This window comes from Botrytis cinerea, chromosome 10 (assembly GCF_000143535.2).
Source record: "Botrytis cinerea B05.10 chromosome 10, complete sequence".
Lineage (NCBI taxonomy): Eukaryota > Fungi > Ascomycota > Leotiomycetes > Helotiales > Sclerotiniaceae > Botrytis > Botrytis cinerea.
Window position 1 is genome coordinate 2,259,743 of NC_037319.1, and position 19,890 is coordinate 2,279,632.

The 19,890-nt window shown below is 40.8% G+C and overlaps 5 protein-coding genes across 6 annotated transcripts; 1 reads left to right on the plus strand and 4 right to left on the minus strand.

Moving 5' to 3' along the window:
• Positions 1–186: 186 nt before the first annotated feature.
• On the minus strand, positions 187–2,804 carry Bcrcm1. The gene is made up of 2 exons (XM_001545534.2): positions 2,384–2,804; positions 187–2,330 (listed from the first exon to the last, which is right to left on the minus strand). The coding sequence occupies exons 1-2, from the start codon at positions 2,582–2,584 to the stop codon at positions 633–635; spliced, it is 1,899 nt and encodes a 632-aa protein (XP_001545584.1). The 5' UTR covers positions 2,585–2,804; the 3' UTR covers positions 187–632.
• Positions 2,805–2,917: 113 nt separating this feature from the next.
• On the plus strand, positions 2,918–4,316 carry BCIN_10g05890 (hypothetical protein). Its single transcript, XM_001545535.2, has 3 exons — positions 2,918–2,990; positions 3,129–3,240; positions 3,362–4,316. Exons 1-3 carry the CDS (start codon positions 2,986–2,988, stop codon positions 3,815–3,817), a joined length of 573 nt encoding a protein of 190 aa, XP_001545585.2. The 5' UTR covers positions 2,918–2,985; the 3' UTR covers positions 3,818–4,316.
• A 396-nt stretch (positions 4,317–4,712) lies between these two features.
• BCIN_10g05900 (hypothetical protein) lies at positions 4,713–7,977 on the minus strand. 2 transcript variants are annotated; one of them, XM_024695721.1, is made up of 5 exons: positions 7,795–7,977; positions 7,423–7,610; positions 6,353–7,369; positions 5,477–6,300; positions 4,713–5,424 (listed from the first exon to the last, which is right to left on the minus strand). In XM_024695721.1, exons 2-5 carry the CDS (start codon positions 7,534–7,536, stop codon positions 5,334–5,336), a joined length of 2,046 nt encoding a protein of 681 aa, XP_024551515.1. In that variant the 5' UTR covers positions 7,537–7,610; positions 7,795–7,977; the 3' UTR covers positions 4,713–5,333. The 2 variants fall into 2 exon arrangements, with proteins under 2 accessions (XP_024551515.1, XP_001545586.2); XM_001545536.2 differs by having other exon boundaries at positions 7,423–7,977.
• Positions 7,978–12,584: 4,607 nt separating this feature from the next.
• On the minus strand, positions 12,585–16,636 carry BCIN_10g05910 (hypothetical protein). Its single transcript, XM_024695722.1, has 15 exons — positions 16,033–16,636; positions 15,562–15,708; positions 15,408–15,510; positions 15,297–15,348; positions 15,076–15,243; positions 14,855–15,022; positions 14,631–14,798; positions 14,407–14,574; positions 14,188–14,355; positions 13,961–14,128; positions 13,840–13,904; positions 13,671–13,746; positions 13,521–13,616; positions 13,363–13,462; positions 12,585–13,287 (listed from the first exon to the last, which is right to left on the minus strand). Exons 1-15 carry the CDS (start codon positions 16,195–16,197, stop codon positions 12,967–12,969), a joined length of 2,133 nt encoding a protein of 710 aa, XP_024551516.1. The 5' UTR covers positions 16,198–16,636; the 3' UTR covers positions 12,585–12,966.
• A 1,014-nt stretch (positions 16,637–17,650) lies between these two features.
• On the minus strand, positions 17,651–19,866 carry Bcdml1. Its single transcript, XM_024695723.1, has 6 exons — positions 19,786–19,866; positions 19,554–19,727; positions 19,302–19,501; positions 18,798–19,239; positions 18,124–18,746; positions 17,651–18,072 (listed from the first exon to the last, which is right to left on the minus strand). The coding sequence occupies exons 2-6, from the start codon at positions 19,623–19,625 to the stop codon at positions 17,811–17,813; spliced, it is 1,599 nt and encodes a 532-aa protein (XP_024551517.1). The 5' UTR covers positions 19,626–19,727; positions 19,786–19,866; the 3' UTR covers positions 17,651–17,810.
• Positions 19,867–19,890: the final 24 nt, after the last annotated feature.

Genomic DNA, 19,890 nt, shown 5'->3' on the forward strand with positions numbered 1-19,890 from the left:
TATTTTATTAATATACTTCTTGATTTTCAAGAAATCTATAAAATCTCAACTTTAAACTAATAATTTACATTAAATATAAAATTTAGAAAATAAATCCTCTTGTTTTAATAAATCTCTATCAAAAATAATTGAAATAATTAAAAAATATTTCTAGAAAGGTTTATAGAATAACAAATAAATTGAAAGTGTTTTCATTAATTTTTGATGTATTTTTGACAATAGGCTAATAGAAGTGCACAATGACTTTAGCTGATAAAAGGATCTTTCGACCTTCCTCGAGCTTACTCCGTGCATTGATATATGGTGTGTCATGATAGATCCTAGTCTAATAGATGCCGTCATAACCGAACGAATGTTGGCGGTAACGGATGTAATAATTATCGCCATGCTTATTTCCAAAATGTACCAAACATCTTGAAGAAGTCGGGCTTTTGGATACTGTTCCGTGCCCGTACCGGAAGAATAGTCGATATTCAAGGTTAGAATCCCGAGCTCTTGCTATACGAATGAAGTTAATGTAAAACGGCAAAACTCCATCTTCATCAGTATCATCTGATTAATATTGGTGATGAGAGGCATTCCACAACATCATTCTATTTCAATATACAACACCCCTGCTAATAGGGTTTACATTATCGTTTTGTTTTCTGCCGTTTCTTGTCCTTTACACTCATATTGACACGTTTCTTAATCGCATCATGGGCATGTTTGTTGACCTGGGCTTTTTCCTTCTTCTTAACAACGGCATGCACCTCCTTTTTCTCCTGAACTACCGGTGCAGCCTCTTCCTCAAAGCCACCCCATTCCTCGTCTTCTTCTGGTGAGAATCCTTGAGCTTCCTCGGGTGCTATCTGGGCATCGATGTTTATTTCCTCTGCATCTTCCTGATCCTTTCTGACTGGGAATCCCATTAAATCGCGTACGAGATGCCCACGTTCATCTCTCAGGAGCCCGGCTTCAGGATCAACCGTTGATGTTTGATCTCTCACAAATCCTGCCAGGAAGAATCCCATAGTAGCATTCTCATCTCCTTTGTTGGCTCGAATACATCCTTCTGCAACCACTTCATCACCATCGCATGCTTCTATAGAGCCTCGAACTGGCCATTCTCTCATGCCCCGAATTTGATTATCACGACGAAGAATCTTCCAACCCTTTTCTTTTGCAATATCAGAAGCCAAAGCCTTTTGAACAACAGATTCGTTTTCTTCGGCATGAATTGAACAAGTGGAGTAGGTGATCTTTCGAGCAGCAGGATACTTGAATGCATGAAGAAGAAGTTCCAGCTGAAATTCAGCAAGGGCGGTTAACCTCGCTTTCAGTTCGGCATCGCTATCGACAGCAGTAACGACTCCATCGTCATCAACCATTACTTCTAATGCATCTCCATCATCCTCGCGCTTTCGTTTCTTATTTGTCTCCTTCTTACTTGTTTCCACGGGCTCCGGTGCCTTCTTCGGCTTCTTTTTATTTCTAGAAGGTTTGGCAACGATTTCTTTGATACCTGGTAGATGTAATTCGGGCATGTCATCCCGACCAACAATTCCACTTCCCGAGCAACTGGGATCCAACAATAAAGCACCAACATTCTTGTACGTGCCGGAATTTGGGTCAGTCTTCAAGAAGTCATATCCAGCATGAAGTGCTGTAAACGTGTTTGACCCTGCCAAGTTGACCATCTTTTCCAGAGTTTCAGCTCTCCCTTTGTTCTTCTCAAATGCGTGAATAACTTGAGTAGATTCATCCGGTTCAGGAAGTCGATCAACTAAAATAGCCCCAATATGAGTGGTCTTGTTACCAGGTGCTGAGCAAGAGTCGATAATATCACCGTCTTCAGCCAGAGGATCAAGAAGATATGCTGGAAAGCATGACGCTTTGTCCTGGAAGATAATTTCTCCGGACTTGTATGCTACACTCTTTGAGAGATCAATATTTGGAGATATAGCAATAAGATTTGGAATGTGAACATCGATATACAAGCGTTTAGACCCACGATGTCTAACAGCATCAATTGTCGCTGCACGTTCAAATCCAGTAAAAGTAGATTCGAGCTGATCTTCAAGAGTAGTCTTTAAAGTATTGATACGGATCCAACGAGGGTAAGGTGCTTCAGATGTATCAGTTGCATTCTCCTGACCTGTCTCGACGTAGGCTTTTAGAGCTTCCATGGTGCTCATTTTCCTCCGAAGTCTTGCCTTGGTCAACTCGGCTTGCAATCTCCCCTTATGCCGCTCAATTGAGGCTCGCAAACCATGAGTAGCTGGGAGAGCAATTCCTCTCTTTGCCAAGAGTAAGTCATGGACAAGAAGAAGAGACAACGTTGGAGTTAGCTATAAATGACATTAGCTACTATTTTGAAGTTTCCATCAATCGCAATACTGACCTTTCGCTCTAAACGCAACAGATCCGCATTTTCGATTACATCCTTCAACACAGGACTCCATTTACACGTCTCTATCGCCAGAGCATAGATTTGAGCTGGCTGTGATTTTAAATCTTTCTTGCTAAAAATTCTTGATCTTAAACTACCACCTTGATTAGTAGGAGCAGCTAGAACTTCAGCTGCCTCATAATAGAGCGACATTGTATCTGTAAATGTTGAGGTGTCGAACTTAGAGATTATTGATGGAAAATATCAAAGTACAAATTTCTCGCGCTTGTAATTGGTCACAAGAGGGACTTGATGAATGTAAGAGATTATCACATCAACAAAAGACTGAAATCATTGATGAAGCCGGCTATATCCTCATCGCAGGAGACGAAATTGAAAATCCTCTTCGATATGAAAAATTAATAAAATCAACAGAGACAAACAGGGGATAATTGTTTTGAGAGAATCTCAAATGGTAAGCACGTGCCATCGCTATCTTATCGGATGGCGCTAGTGAAAAAAGTCGGACATTCCTCCAAAATTTCTGAAGTCCATACTTATCCATCGACAATCCAGCACAACGACAAGCTGGTTCAGAAGGAAATACCGCCAACATGAGGTAAGAAACATTCCCGTCCATCTTTACATCCAGTCTCTTTCCGCAATTCTTGGAGTTTCGAGATTCCAATCGCACTTGCAATCTTCTTGACGATAAAACCATCTATCGCAATCTCTACCTTTGCTAATTCATCAATAGAATCGAAACCTGTTACTTTTGCTCGCAGCCCTGCTATCCAAGTAAGGGCATAACGTTCGTTCGTAACGATGCGCGAACCTTTAGATTCTGCCGCAGTAAATGCCACAAGAACGTACGTCTAAACTACATGCATCCCTCTCCAATCCAGAACGCCGTAGACCCCCATCTCACCATTGCAACGTTTTCTGCAATGCTCAATTCTCAAGCCCTGACTAACATTCTCCCCTTTCTAGTTCAAAATGAAGCGTAACCCCCGTAAACTCAAATGGACCAAAGCATTCCGCAAAGCCGCGGGCAAAGAAATGGTCGTCGACAGCACTCTCAACTTCTCCGCCCGCCGCAACGTTCCCGTCCGTTACAACCGTGAGCACATCGCCACCACTCTCAAAGCCATGCAACGTGTATCTGAAATCCGGGCTCGACGCGAACGTGTCTTCTACAAGAAGCGTATGGAAGGCAATGTGGCCAGACAAAGAGAAGCCAACCGAAAATTGGTTGCAGAGAACGAGCACTTGCTACCCAAGATGCGCGGCAGCGAGAAGAAGAGACTCGAGGAGTTGGGAGAAGAGGTCAACGAGTTGGATTTGGAGAGAGAGCAAAGAAGTGTGTTTGGAAAGCAGAAGATCAGGCTCAAGGAATTGGTTGATGGTGGTGTTGAAGAGGCTGATGATATGGAGATGGATGATTAGGGGGATTGTGGAAACACCCGGTTTTGAGATTGATGTTTTATATGGCTTGCGGCTGGCCATCAGAAGCTGGTTTGGAAACAACAAGATTATTCCATCTGACCTCCTTCGAATCGCCAATACCTGGATCAGCAATGTTACAAGGACTTATCAAGAAGCACGTCATGAAAAGTCGATCTTTGTTAGGAAGGATGGAGTTTATGGATTTGTAAAAAGGGCGTTTTGGTATCACAATAATTATATGAGCCTATCTTAGGAGAATTTCGCAACACGAGAATTGCAAAAAAGGCCAAGATTCAAAATTTCCCTTGCTTCCATAAAGTCCAGTATCGAAATGAGTAGGAAAGAGAGAGGGAGGGAGGGAGAGAGAGGCACACGCATGGTTGTAAATAAAATCTTCTAACCATCATTCTCGGTAGCATGTGCATATATAGATAGCATCTCTAGGATTTTCTTCTATTTCAAAATTCATCAAATACCCACCCGCCTACCTACCTACCCATCCATCTCACAACCTCTTGTGTTCAATATTCCGATCTCATCTCATCTCATCTCATCTCATCCATCTCATTTCATCTCCCTCTCTCTTCAATTTCACCATCCCCCTTTCCCTTCCTCTTTCCCTTCCCTTCTTCTTTTATCCCTCCATCCCTCCATCCAACAACCAACAACCAACAACCAACAACCAACAATCAACAAGCTAATTGATTCTCTACAAAAACATCATTTTTACGATTGCAATCAACAGGTCGTTCAAAAGGCTCAATACAAAATACACAAGAAAGAAGATCACTCATTATAGATTACACCATACCATACCATACCATACCATACCATATGCACATCATATCACACCCTTCCCCATGCTCACTTTCTTCTTCAAAATTCTTACAAAAGTTCCAAGAGAATTCGATATCAAAGCCTAACTAATAGCAATAGCTTCAATCCTATACACCTTCCTATATACATGTGATCCCAAAAAGCAAAATAAAAGCCATGCGGTGCCAGTGATCCATTGTCCTCCTTCCATATGAGTTCGTATCCACTCATCATAACCATTGAATCATAACCGGCCATATCTAAAGTTTACCACCCATCCATCGTAAAAACCAAATATCAAATGCAAGTCTCCCTATTCCCCAATTCTCTTTCCATTCCTTCCCTTTCTGTCCCATTTTAATTAAACACCGATCCCAGTCCCACCAATAAATGTACATAACAAAAAGCATAACCCATACTCCCAACCTTTAACATATAAGACTCGTGGGGAAAATGTAACATGATCAAATAACCTTCCAATCCGATAACCTCCTTTGCATAACGCCGCATTATGAGTTGATGTAAATATAAATGAGTAGGTGAGAGTGACTTGGTGGAGTGCCCAGGAAGGATAATCGTCGATATAGTAGTGGTATGCTTACAAATAAAGCAAGTAGGTAGGGTGGACTCTCACATTCTACAGAGGTAAAAAGAAAACAAAATCAAAAATTGCAAACACAATCTATATCGACGAGGCAATTCAAATGCGAGCCGCAAGGGAGCCTGATACAGGTGTCGCAGTAAGTTTGGAAACGCCCTCGAGATGAAATTGAGAAATACTTTGGAAACCCCTAATCAAATTGTCAATAGATATTTCGCAAATAGGAAAATGGAGAAACCAACTTTGTAAGATCAAACCCTTTTTCTTCTTCTTCTTCTTCTTCTTCTTCTTCCTCTTCAACCTCATCAACATCTGGCATCTGAAGTTTGCCGATAACTGCATTTTTGGTGGGACTCATAGCCGAAGCCCGTCGCATTGGGGGCGGACTGCTATCGGGAAGGGCGCTAGGTTGAAACCCCTTGATAGGACTATTGTCATAACCACGATATCCATGTTGAGGAGTACCGTCAGCGAATGTCCAAAATGGAGCAGGGGAGCTAGTTGGCATGTGTTGACTTGGTCGCTGCGCAGTGCTTGGCGGTGCTAAATGAGGATAAACACGATGGGGAGCTGGCGTGACAAATGTGTTACCATCATCTTGTTGATAAGAAGATGAGAGGGTAGGTGGAGAATTGGGCAGATTGTCAGAAAATCCAGGGGCGTTCTTCTGAGCTCGTCGATGATGTCGAGGTAGTGGACTTCCATCGCCGGGGAAATCATGCTGTAAGCTTTGGATCCGGGGGGCACGTTCGGGGGTGAATTGCAGTCTGTTAGTTTGGTGTGGTCTCATTCGTGGTGAGCGTGAAGCTGGAGATTTCCTTTTTCTACTGACAGAATCCGGACTGGATTCATCATCGAACCCTCGATCGGCAGTGGTGATTGGTGATGCTGGCTGTGAAGATCCTCGGTGACCACCACCTCTGCCAGGAGCGGATTGTGCGAGTGCTGCAATTGTATCATAGCACGCAGGCTTGATAAACCACTTCTTACCTTTTCCGGGCTCATCCTTTCCACGTGGTATCTTGTCGTAATTTTGGTTAAGTGACAAGTTGTGGCGGATCGAATTCTTTTTCCCTCGTTAGCTTGGATCCAATCAAAAGATGAAAGAGATAACTTACTTGCCAGCCGCCGGGTGCTTGAAATCTGTAATAAGCGTATTTGGCCATGATGGCTTGGTAAATACCATTCAATAACAACATTTGATTTGGAGCTTCAAAAATTACTTGCGCAATCATTTGCGCATAACTGTAACCAGGCTTGATATGGTGATTGGAATCAAGACTGAGGTCGACATTTTCAGAATCATTCATAATCATTGTACCGCCCGCCGAATAACTCGTATGGGGTCTCTTGGCAGAACTCGGTACTTTCAGAGAGGTACGAGGAGTAGCAGCGCGTTGCCAATTAGCTGGCGCTGGAGCAATCGCTTGTGGGACTCCATTCTGAACTCGGGCTCCATTAGTTGGAGGAGGCAAAGGAACATCATGAGGTTCCTCGCTATATCTCTCAACATCCTCTACATCCTCCGCGTCCTCCGCGTCCTCTGCTTCGTCGGCTTCCTCTACATCGTCCACGGCACTCTCAATTTTTCGCAGGTATTCCGGATCAACCTCAAAGGGACCACCGGGTAAAACGAATATCATCTCGATGCCCGAGATATTGATGACATTTCCACTATGCAGCTCCTTTGGCCCATGATTGCGGTGAAACGTCGTATGGTTGACTTTGGCTCCGTTGCGGCTATTGACTTGAAATCGCCATCCATCATCGAAGAATATTCTGGCATGTTGTCGCGAAATCATCTTGTTTGGACCCAGATCAATATCGACCTCAGCAGCAGCTCCTGGAGCTTCTTCTTGACCCTCGTTCGGGTTGCGCCCAATCTGAACCTCCTGATCCTTGACATAATAAGTCCAACCCTTTCCAGCCAGCTTTGCGAAAGCTTGAACTCCTCCTCCGTACTCTTGTTCATATTTATCATCCGCGTGGTCTTCGAGAACTTGCACGACACCAGGTAAGCCCAAATGTTTTTTGAGCTTAAAAATAATCTCCTCCTGGTTTTCCATCTCGGGCACGGCTGGTTGTTGATTTGCGGTTGGATGTTTGGATTTGGGGTTGGGTTTGGGTTCTGAAGCCTACATCTCTTATTAGTGGGAATGGCATATGCGCCATGATGAAATTGACTTACCCTCTTTCTTCTCTTCGGAGGGCGCGAAGGTGAGGAGTCGGGAATATCTACCTCCTCCCTCATTGAGTCTCGACGATAGGGTCTTTTAGCGGTGGTTGGCATTTTGGGATGCATATTTTTTTGCGACAGCGTTGACCCGGTGATTATTGCGCATAAGAAGTGGTATGGTTCGGGATGGCTGGAGATCGCTGCGAACAAGTAGAAAGAACAATGAGTATTGTGCCGTCGAGGAACTGGAGGCCTCGATGGAGAGGGGGAGAGGTGCAGCAACGCTTGCGACCAAAGAGTCAAAGAGTTGGTACCTGTAATGAGGGGAGGGGAAGGGGAGGGAAGGATGCAGCGATGCGACAAAGATATGATGAAATAACTTACCACGGGCAAAAAGGGCCACGAAATGATTGATTGATTTGAGGCGCAATCGCAGCAATTAGCAATCAGCAAATGGATGTGCTTTATTGAGACGTGGTGACGAGGTTATTGGATTGAAATGGAATGAATTGCAAAGTAATTGTTTTTAAAAGAAACAATTTTTTTCTCTGCGGTTCTCCTTCCTTCAATAATCATGCAATGCATGTAACGCAATACCATCAAATCGCCTCTCCCTATCGTGTGGACCCGTCACGCGGAAGTCGCGTCCGTCCTTGTTTAAGGGACTGGGAGCTTGGATTTGAATGCGGAAATTTATTATTAATTGGTGAAGAATTCTTTGGGGAATTTATGGCCAGTTTTCTTGGGGAGAGGGAGAGTTTCTGTTCCCACGTAGAAAATGATTGTTATCCTTTGTGCGTTTGGAATTAATATTTGACAGAGGTAGTGAGGTAGTATTGTGTGTGTGTATGAGTGTAAGAGAGTATGAGAGTATGAGAGTATGAGAGTATATGTGTGTGTGTGTGTGTGTGTACATGTATTTATATAAACAAGCAAGGACATTCTATTGTCTCTATGGTCGTTTGGTATTTTCCATTTTACATTTTGCTCGAGTGACTGAGTGAGTGAATCGAGCCATTCCGTTATATGATTGGCTGAACATGGGCTGGAAAACAATCGGTACACTTTTTGGGGCGTCCGTCCTCTTCTCCTTCTCCATAAAATTGACTATCGATCATGGAAGAAAGTGTCCAGGAGTGCCCAGGCGTGCTCGACGATACTAAAGTAAGTTTTCTGTACTTGGCATCTGTCTAAATGATATGACGATGACGATGACGATGACGGTGACGATGACAATATTATATTTCACATCTTCGAGCGCAGCGAGCTATGGGGGTTTGGGGGCTTGCCCCCATGATTGCAGAGATTTACTGTGATATGATACTATGATACTATGATACTATGATACTATGATACTATGATACTATGATACTATGATACTATGATACTATGATACTATGATACTATGATACTATGATACTATGATACTATGCTACTACAATACTATGACACTTTGATACTATAACACTTTGATACTACAATACTACAATACTACAATACTACAGTCAACCACTACATCCTCTAGACCGATTGCATACCAAACGGGAGTCATTCATGGCTTTACTCTTCTGCACATGGCGATACTACTTTAACTGGAGTGATTACATAAGATCCAAGTCTTAGTTGGGAAGAACTCACTATCTATCTGTCAGGACGATTTCTTCTTCTTAGCTGTGTCTCTAGTTGCTAATAAGCATTTCTACTTCTTATATCTAGTTGGTAGATCCATTAAGGTTATATCCAACTTAAACGCTCACTTGTTGCATTCATGACATGTATATATATAGTTACATATAACTATTATATATATTATATCCGCTTATATCTACTCGAGTACACATATCCATCCATCCCTCCATCTGTCCCTCAATCCATCACATCCTTCCTTCCCCCCAAGAATCCTTTCCCAACTTAATGCACCCTCATACTCTCACTCTCACTCTCACTCTCACTCTCACTCTCACTCTCACACACTCTCACACACCCTCACACACCCTCACACCCGCACTCACACTTATTATCATCTGTGCTTTCTATTTACGCGTTAAGTTCGTGCTTGCCCTACATACATTACAATATCTCATCCCCACTTCTCTGCATAAGAACGTACCCTCCAACTTCATCACCCAGACATGATCTCGGTAGATCGATCTTCGCCCAGACAATATATGAACAATATATGAAACCCATAACTTATCAATTCTCCATTCCACGATTATCGAGTCGGTCATCGCATGTGAATCTTCTCATACCATAGCCACCTACCTAGGTACTCAGATATTCGCAAGTTCTCGAGAAATCACAATACCTCCCTCTCTCTTAACCTTCCTTACCCGACTTGCGAAAACCCGAACCGAACTAATACAAAAATACCCAACCAATTCCTCACTCTCCCTAGATAAAAAAAAAATCTACCACTCTGATCGTAGTTCTGATACATACTTGAATCACTTGAATCACTTGAATGCACCACATCCATCGTACTTGGACTTGTCAACTACGATACTAGCTGAGACCCAAGTCACCACATAACGTCCTTGATACACCATCGATCGACTCCCATCCCACAAGTTCCAGACCAAGAGTTGATCCGATCCACACGTGCCACATTTATATTAAGAAAGAGAGGAATCAAGATGCAACCCCGCACAATTCTTGACCCGGATTCCGATTTAGACTTTTAAGCCTCATATATATATATGTGTGTGTGTGTGTGAGAGAGTGAGAGACAACATATATTGAATGATGTGATGTGATATAATATGGATATCCTTATGTATTGATCATTGTGAATTGATTTATCTGTGAATGGATTTTGAAGATGCGTGTTCTGTTCACTCACACTATAGACAAATTGAGAAACTTCCTATTTCATTCAATCATTCATCCACCCATCCTATCCCACATTCTACACAAAAAGATCCATTGCAAACAATCACAACACTCCTACCCATCATTCACCTTGGACGGTAGACCATTCATTCACCATACTAGCCGCATCATAGCACACAAATTCCATCTCAATATACCATTCACCATACACACACAACAAACCAACACGAATCCTCAGAGAAATAAACCCATATCATCACTACACGACGATAAGATTGACATCAAGTTCTCTTAGTATTACTATTGCTATTGCTATTGCTATTGCTATTATTATTACATACCTATTACATACCTATTACATATCTACGATATAATACCATATATACATAAAACTCCACCTCTCCAACTCCAACCCCAACCCCAACATCCATCATCCAAACCAAGCCCAACCATTCTATTCTCCACTCCACTCCACTCCACTCCACTACTCTCTTCACATAAAATAGGAAACCTATGAAAAGAAGACAGAAACCAGCGTATTCAACAACATCAACAACATCAACAACATCAACAACATCAACAACATCAACAACATCAACAACATCAACAACATCAACAACATCAACAACATCAACAACATCAACAACATCAACAACAAAAACAACAAAAACAACAAAAACAATAATACAAACCCCCAATCCAATAATCAAAAGAGCATGATGAATATTCGAATTTCATTATACATCATCTATTTCTACACTAGAGGAAGCGGAGAATTCGAGATATGAGTGAATATAAAAATATAAATATAAATATATAAACACAAATAGTAATGAAAGCAATATATGAAGTATACCTGTGATTTTCGCAAATTGGATATAATATAAGGTTAATAATAATATGATTTGAATAAATATATACACACATATATACATATATAAATCGAAATTTTGAAACCCCCAATGGATTTGTAGAAGCAAACGAAATGGAAACGTACTCCGTATATATATTATATAATCATATATCTCTATAACAGATCATTTTCATATTCGCAGATTCATAAAACCTCTTTTGATTGATGATAAGTAATAATGGATTCGTAGAAGTAAACGAAATGGAAAAGTACTAATGTATTATGTAATCATATATTTATATAGCAAGTCATTTTTATATTTGCAGATTTATAAAATCTTTTTTGATTGGTTATAAGTAATATGCTGATGTTAGAATAGAGTTGTTTTGATTGAATAGAATTGTAGATTTTATGAAATTCTTTCAATTCAGTATACAATCTTAAAAGAAAAGAAAATTCGATTAAAAAAGAAATAAATAGATTAAAGTAATTGAGAATTTTTTTAATGATTTAATTAGTTTTAGGGTAAGATTTATAATAATGATGGAATTAATTGATGGAATTGAAAAGATTAATAAAGGTGGATTTGAAGATGTATTTGTAAGTAAATATATAATGTTTGAGGTATAGTTGCTTTGGATATTTTTCAATATTAAAATCTGAATTAGAATCTAAATTAGAATCTATAGAAAAGTTTAAGAAAGAGAATTAGAAAGAGAATAAGAGAAGAGAATTAGAGAGAGAATTAGGAAGAGAATTAGAAAGAGAATTATAAGATTTTAAGATTTTAAAGTTTAATTACATTTCTAATATCTTTATATAAGCTAGAATTAAGAGATTAGTAAAGTTTATAAACTATTATTATTATTATTATTATTATTATTATTATTATTATTATTATTATTATTATTATTATTATTATTATTATTATTATTATTATTATTATTATTATTATCATTATTATTATTATTATTATTATTTATAATTAAATCTCGAGCGTAGCGAGGATCGGGGGCTTGGGGGCTGGCCCCCATAAAGATTAAAGAAATAAAAATAAAATTTTATATATCTTAAAAATAAGAAAAAAAGAAAAAAAAAAAGCTGCTATGAATCCACAGTCTGAAAAATTATTTTTCCCCAACGGCTAGTATTAATGAATGACTATAATAGTAAGATAAGAGTATTATGACTTAGTTAATTATATATATATGAGATTTATTAATCCCGACCCTCAAACCTCAAACCTCAAACTCGAAATTCAAATCTCGAAATTCAAAATCTCAAAAAGCATACAAAGTATACTTCATCTCAACTGCTTGACAACTTTGATAGGTTTGATGGTTGGTTAGAATATTCATAGAGTGAATGAGTAGATATACTGTGATGGATGTTGTTTGGGGGGGGGGGGGGGGATACAATGAGATGAGATGAGATAGAATAGAAGAGGATAGAATAGAATAAAATGGACAGGATAGGATAGGATAGAACATGATAGAATAAAACGAGATAGGACGAATAGAATAGAATTATAATATCTACAAATAAATTAGTGATTACCCCCTAAAATCCCTCGATTCCATCCATTTTTCTTCTCGTCCGCTTTCCAAAGTAATCTCTTAAAGGAACGTTATCCCCTCCCATATCCAATCCTTAGCACATTGTATCGTGTCATATCGTCATGTTTTTTCCTTCTTCCTTCTTTCCATACCATTCATATTATCCACATCCATAATCGCCCCCATTCTTTCATTCGTATCATTGTGTATTTATATGCATCCAGCCGGCGAAGAGAAGAGGCATAAAACCATTTCTTCCAGAAAAAGAAGGAAAGAGAACCCCTCTGAATCACTACAAGATCCCCACATATTCATCTACAAAAGAGCCAAAACACCCATCACAAACCCCATCACCAACCCTGGTGCATTCATTCCCGCATTATTCGCCTCTATTGGCGCACTAGGCGCAACTGTAGCTACGCTCGTAGCTGCTACACTGCTTACGCTAACGCTAGGCTGAACAACATAGCTCGTGGTCTGGCCCCCAACAGTTAGAGTGCTGGGTTGGATGTAAGTTGATGTTTGCACGTGGGTTGTGTTTGCGTAGTAGGTTGTTCCGAGGGTGACGGTACGGACGATGGAGGGAACGGTGACGATGGCGACGGTTTCGATGGTATGGCCGATTGTGGTCGGAATCTGGTGATAGGGTTAGCGTGTGTTATGAAAGGTGTGAGGAGAGAGTGGGAGAAAATGAGAAGACGGAATGCTTACATAAACGGTGGTTTCGCCAATTGCGGCAGGGACGGTAGATGTCAAGGTTTGAACGGCGGTCACTTGAATTGTGTTTGTTTGGGTGGCGGTCAAAACGATGCTATGGAGATGTCAGAATCTGATGCTTTTGGGGTAGAAACGGAGGATTTTAAACTTACGTTGATCCCGCACTGATGGTTGTATATACACTTTCAATACATGTTGTAGTTTCGTAGACATCAGTAGTCTTATATTCAGTAGCTTGAGTTGTAGTGCTGAGCTTGTTAGTTTGGACTCAACGTTTGACTTGTGATGGATGATTAACTTACTATTGAACAATGGTTGTAGGAACCTGGACTTCAGTGACGATCGTACTGGTATACACTTTTGTGATCGGGACACCAGCTAGAAGTTGACTATCAGTACTTGTATTTCTTGAAACATTCAAGTCATTTGAGACATTGAATACACGTAAAACTTGGGAATGGCATTTCATACAAATTGTTTGAACTTCAGTGACTGGGCATAAGCTAGTAGACGTCTGATAAACGTATGTTTCGATTCTTTACACCGAGTTAGTCAAAGATATCAAATAAGCAGCAAGAATCCAAAAACTTACGTCTTAGTTCCTCCGGGTAAAGTAGTTTTTGAGTAGTCAGTAGTGTATACTTCAGTGACTATAAGGCTAGTTGAGGTCTTTGTAACGGTATATTCGATTCCGGAAATGGTTTCAACTTCAGTAACAGGGCAAAGACTAGTGATAGTTTGAAGTACTCCTGTTGCAACACTATTTGATTATTAGTTTATGGCTCTCGAATCCATATATGTAAGAAAGGATATTCTCACGTGGTGGTTTTTGCTGGGAGAGTAGTTGCTACTTGGACGGTGGTTCCGATGTTTGTGACAATAAATGAAGTAGTTGTGTAGATGACAGTTACCAGACTTCCTGAGACTGTTTTTGTCTCTGTGACTGGACAGAGAGAAGTTATTGTAGAAACAACTCCGGTGACAGCGCTAGGAAGAAGTTAGCTTTCGAAGAAAAGAGAGTGAAACGGGCTTGCCTACGTTTTCGTTGTGTCAGGAGCAGTAGCTGTAACTTCAACATAGGTAGGAAGAATTGTTGTGTATAATGATGTGGATGTGTATGTTACAGTCTCCTCTTTCCCTGAAATAGTGGTTGTTTCGGTGATGGGACAAAGACTTGTGAGAGTTTGAACCACTCCAGTCTCAACACTATAAAATAAATTAGTCCAAGAGTAAAGTCGTAGAAATTTAGGAAGGATTCATACGTCTTTGTATTGTCGGGAGCGGTGGCTGTAACTTCAACATAGGTAGGAAGAATTGTTGTGTATAATGATGTGGATGTGTATGTTACAGTCTCCTCTTTCCCTGAAATAGTGGTTGTTTCGGTAATGGGACAAAGACTTGTAAGAGTTTGAACCACTCCAGTCTCAACACTATAAAATAAATTAGTCCAAAAGCAAAATCGTAGAAATTTAAGAAGGATTCATACGTCTTTGTATTGTCAGGAGCGGTGGCTGTAACTTCGATGTATGTAGGAACGTGAGTTGTATACACTGATGTTGATGTATAAGTAACCGTCTCTTCTTTTCCTGAAATAGTGGTTGTTTCGGTGATAGGACAAAGACTCGTAAGAGTTTGAACCACTCCGGTCTCAACGCTGTGAAATATATTAGTTCAGGGATAGCCTAGAGATTTAGGAAGAACTCATACGTCTTTGTGTTGTCAGGAGCGGTGGCTGTAACTTCGATATATGTAGGAACGTGAGTTGTATACAATGAAGTTGACGTATAAGTAACCGTCTCTACTTTTCCTGAAATGGTAGTTGTCTCGGTAATTGGACAGAGACTTGTAAGAGTTTGAACTACTCCAGTTTGAACACTGCGGAAGATGTTAATTCAAGAACAGCCTGGAGATTAGAATGGATTTCATACGTCTCTGTTGTGTCAGGCGCAGTGACAGTGTTGACGATCGTGGTGGGTACAGCTAGACTCAGATATCAGTAACAATTCGTCAACATCTGGGTGAATCCTCAAAAGTCTTACCCGTTTCGACGATAGAAGTGGTGGTGTATGTCTTTGTGTAAGTATTTCCGGGGGCAGTGACGGTCTCCGTTACCGCGCAAGTGGTGGTATACGTGACGATGACCTAAAAATGAGTCAATCTCGATTTGAAGTGAACATTATGGAATGATCGTACGTCGGTGGTGGTGGTTGCCCATCCAGTTGGACCAGGCACAGTGACAACTCCTCCGCAACCTCCAACACAACTAGTGACAACTACAGTTGATGTAGCGATACTTGTAACCCATTTCGTTGTTCCTTCTTCGGTGGTAGTTGAAGTGACCTATCAGAGATGAATAAGCTTTTGACTCTGAACGTGTCATCATGTGATCATTGTGGTGTGAGGTCTTCATCATCATTCAAATATTTCTTAGATGTACTCGAAAGTTTCCATTTAATGGAAAAGACGAGTTTCTTTCAAATGTAAGAAAGCCCTTGAACATTGCCCCATCTCTCTTTGACAAGATGGTGTTCATTTGGAAGATACGAAGTAGAGATGACTTCAACCAATATTTCAATTGGAATCAAACAATAACAATATCCACAATCATCCCACCACCAATTCCATCCTAACGAGACAGCACGCGATGAGATGAATCTTACTTACTGGACAGATAGTGGTTGAAGTATAAGTGGTCCAAGTAGTAGTATCAGTCTCAACAGGATACCCGGGAGGGCTCGAATAACCAGGAGGACTTGAATACCATCTTTCCTGAATCCCTTGAGCGAAAGTCGAGGTGGCCAAAGCCAATAAAGCGAAAGCTGCCTTCATGATTGCAATATGTAGCGATATGTTTTGAGCTTGTACTGCGTCAAACTTGTATAACGATAGCACACTCTGTACTTTGCACCACAGAGAATAGGTATAACGACCGACTTAAGTACTTTAGAGAAAGAGAGGTCCGAAAGCAAACCTTTCTTATGAGGAGGTTGGAGGAATTTAATATTTGGTAGAAGGTTGGGACAATCAGAAAATGAAAACAAACACATGCGGGAACAAGGGCACTATTATCTATGGAATGGCAACGAAATCCTGATCTTAGTGCATCTTATAAGGCCGCATATGATTTCATGCTGGCGACGCAAATTCGGGCAAGTCTCTGTATCTTTCCTGGTCTACTAAGATATGAAAAGGTCTCCTCTAACTGGCCAGCCAGTATGCTACGTAGCTTTGGGATACGAGTATAGTGCTGACCAACAACAGTTCCCTCAAACTCGAGCCAAGCTTTGAAATAAGAAGTCTAAGTATAGTAATACGAAGAGTTCGTGTATATAAACATATGTCAGTTCACTTGATTGCTAACGAATTCGGAGGCTGCAGTCGTGGGGAAAAGGCTAGAATGAACATGGGTTCCTAGTCGCTCAATGCTGTGAAAGCAATATTATGATGCATGAAGGAGAAAGGAACACGAGCTTTTGCATGATAAACAGTATTCTTACATGGTGCCACCTCATGAATCACATTTCCGGGGGAAAGCGAGACCTGGTGACAAAATTTGTTCTCTGTTGTCCGTTCTCGAGGCCTCTAGAAATATTAAAAAACGTGGTGTGTCGTTTTCTTGGGTTGCTTCTGTACCGAGATACCAGGTAACACAATAATTTTTGTACCTTTCTCTAAATATTGGTGAGTGATTTTCCCCTGCATAGGAAGTATCTTGACATCCGTTTCTTCCGGCAAAATGATTTCCTACGCAGGGTACCGAACATTTCTTTTTATTACTAGAGCAAACCTCGAGATGCATATGAAAGACTTCTTGCGTCTTCGTATTTGACTGTAAGGTGCATTAGGGTCTACTGGCGAACGCGGGGAAGGTTGTCTACTAGGATCCTGTAAATGGATAAGCTGAAAATCTGTGTCATGCATAACAGAGGCGGGGTGAGGTCCAAAGTAAAAAAAATAAAAAAATATCAGGATATGTTGGAATATGATTCAATTGCTGTGCTTCAAACGAGATACTCAAAAGTTTGCGTGGGAAATGCATCGATGATCCAATTAAGAATTCATCGGGAAAGACAATGAAAAGCAAGGATGTGGCGAAAGGGTAACATTGTGCGACGATGGACTTCTGTTGGTAGCCTTTTCATGGTATTTTTTCTCGCTTGAGCTTCACTGTTGACCTGTCACTTAGTCGTTGCTAGGTATAAGTTGGGCTGTAAATAGGCCTGAATACCGTGACCGAACACGCCACCCAACAGCTCTGAGTCGTTAAATTTTCTTCCCGACATGTAAGCTGACAGAATTCGCATGAGAAAATCACCGAGTCGTGCAGACTCACCGAATGTCGGGATATAGTTCAGGTACTCTGGTGTGGGTAAAATTTGGGTGGCTTAGGGTAGTATTGAGTCAAGCTATCTTTACCTTATTCGTAATTACTTACATCTCGACTAATCATCATCATCGTCGGTATCACTATCCCAACCTTCTTCATATGATTCCGCGATCTCGCCAAGAGAATTACTGAGCGCCTCTCGTTCATCCATGCCAATAGCTCTATTTACTATTTGCTGAAGGCTTTTAATTCTCAGGGCCACAGACGTATCAGTCGAAAGAGATGTGCTGATTGAGAGATTCCTGATATTCTCATCTTCATGGTTAAAGATACCAGGGAAACTATCGAGAAGTGGAAAAGATAATGGTGTATATGTCCTGTGAGAATAAAGTAAGAAGATTGAAGAGATAATCAAGAGGACTACTAACTTTGATAGTAATGGAAGACTAGCAGCAATTCTAAGAGCTCGTTCACGACCCTCATCATTTCTGTCGTTTTCTTCATCGTATTCCTCATTTCCTCTATAATTCTCAACTTGGCCAAATACATGAATCTTGCCGGACTTCCGAGGACCGCGAGATTGCTCTCCTGTTTCTGTGGGAAAGAAGTCCATATCAAAATTGGCAGTGTCATTTTCCGCAGGCACATCCTCACCACGACTTGAAGTTTTTGCTGAAGTAACCCTCGTATCTGTGGCCTGGGAATGTCCGTTCGTCCCTGTGTGGACAGTATCATTAATTCCTGTCTCAGAATTTTGCTTTACAGACATGCGTAATTTCGCAATATTCTGATTGCCATTGACATTTAATGTGCTTGCCAATTGGTCCAAAGTTTGCCTTGTGCCATTTTGAGGCTTCAATCTTGAAGGCAGTGTCATGCTTTCCATCGCGGAAGACAACAAGCCAGAAACTTCCCATGAAGAACTCGCGTCCAATTTGACGTAACTTGGCAAATGTGTTGATGGTATGGTCATTGGAATGAAAAGGGACGTTTGTGGAATGATTTCCGATATTGACTTCGCCGTGTTCGACAACTTCAAGAAACGTTTTTCCTGTCAAAATCAGTACTGATATGAACTCCAACTCAGCTCACCACAACTTACTCGGGGTATCCCCTTAATATTGTCCTCCAAGCCCCAGAACCATATCGTGGTCTTACCGTATTCATCTCTCAAGCGATCCATATATCGAGCAGCAAAGCCACCCCAAGCATCATCAATACCTCCCATTATCTGTATGCCTTGCATATGATCGGCTTCCTCGGCGAAAGGTCGAAGATCACGATCCAACAAATCATGCTCTTTATCTAAGGAACTAAACAATTCTTCGCCAGCATCCCAATTTTCGAATGGCATTAAAGATGAATTTAATTCATATTCATTGAGTTGAGCTATTGACCTTGGATGATAGTAAACGCGATTGAAGTCTGACCAATATCGCACCGATTCTGAGGTGAGCTTTGGTGGTTCAAGACCTTCTTCCAAACTTTGTTGATATGGACTCTGTTGGATGGCCGTTTGCCGTTGAACTACAGCTGGACCATTCCTGAAATGAAGTCAAGATCAGCAAAACTCTTGAGTTCTCATCGACATGTTCCGACGTCTCACCATAATCCATCGGTGATAACCGGTTCATCTATTTGATACAGAGCATTAATCTTCCTTAGAGAACCAAATCCCCCTTTCAGATCATAAATCAAAGTTCTTGGAGTGAAGGTTTCAGTGCCATCGGCTCCAATACCAGGTCTAAAGTGAACATCGTGATCAATGGGAGATTCTTGATCTGCCGAATATGTAAAGTATGATTCCTATTGACTGGTCAAAATACGTTGATAGTTCTAGGAAAAGATGTGGTGTTACCTGAGTATTCCAGAAATGGGTAGCAAGATAATTACTCTTTTGTCCCAACTGGAGGGTAATGATTTCATGCATATTCTGCTACTTCCAGTGCTTTCCCCGAGAAAGTATCCAGCGCTCTGAGTATTGACAGCTGTCAAAGTTGTCACAGCCTCTTGTGGCGACGGAAAGAGTATGCTTTGATTATCGCTCAGCACTCGCATGAAAGATAACGTTTAATGCATAGTCGGCTTACCTAGTGTATATGAACGTCAAACTTCGGAACTGTCAGATAAACAGACAATGAAGGTATCTACCTAGGTATCTGGTGATGCTCGAAAGAAGGGGCAATATGGAAAAT

Coding starts and splice junctions, on each gene's coding strand:
- Bcrcm1 (XM_001545534.2), bottom strand. CDS start 2,584: ATGTCGCTCTATTATGAGGCAGCTGAAGTTCTAGCTGCTCCTACTAAT. Junction 2,331..2,383: donor TGTTGCGTTTAGAGCGAAAG/GTCAGTATTGCG, acceptor TGTCATTTATAG/CTAACTCCAACGTTGTCTCT.
- BCIN_10g05890 (XM_001545535.2), top strand. Junction 3,241..3,361: donor GCAGTAAATGCCACAAGAAC/GTACGTCTAAAC, acceptor TCCCCTTTCTAG/TTCAAAATGAAGCGTAACCC.
- BCIN_10g05900 (XM_024695721.1), bottom strand. CDS start 7,536: ATGCATCCCAAAATGCCAACCACCGCTAAAAGACCCTATCGTCGAGAC. Junction 6,301..6,352: donor AAGCACCCGGCGGCTGGCAA/GTAAGTTATCTC, acceptor CGAGGGAAAAAG/AATTCGATCCGCCACAACTT. Junction 5,425..5,476: donor AAAGGGTTTGATCTTACAAA/GTTGGTTTCTCC, acceptor CAATTTGATTAG/GGGTTTCCAAAGTATTTCTC.
- BCIN_10g05910 (XM_024695722.1), bottom strand. CDS start 16,197: ATGAAGGCAGCTTTCGCTTTATTGGCTTTGGCCACCTCGACTTTCGCT. Junction 13,905..13,960: donor TTACCCGGAGGAACTAAGAC/GTAAGTTTTTGG, acceptor CTCGGTGTAAAG/AATCGAAACATACGTTTATC. Junction 13,288..13,362: donor TTGGCGAAACCACCGTTTAT/GTAAGCATTCCG, acceptor CCCTATCACCAG/ATTCCGACCACAATCGGCCA.
- Bcdml1 (XM_024695723.1), bottom strand. CDS start 19,625: ATGCATGAAATCATTACCCTCCAGTTGGGACAAAAGAGTAATTATCTT. Junction 18,747..18,797: donor ATATTAAGGGGATACCCCGA/GTAAGTTGTGGT, acceptor TGATTTTGACAG/GAAAAACGTTTCTTGAAGTT. Junction 18,073..18,123: donor AGTCTTCCATTACTATCAAA/GTTAGTAGTCCT, acceptor TTATTCTCACAG/GACATATACACCATTATCTT.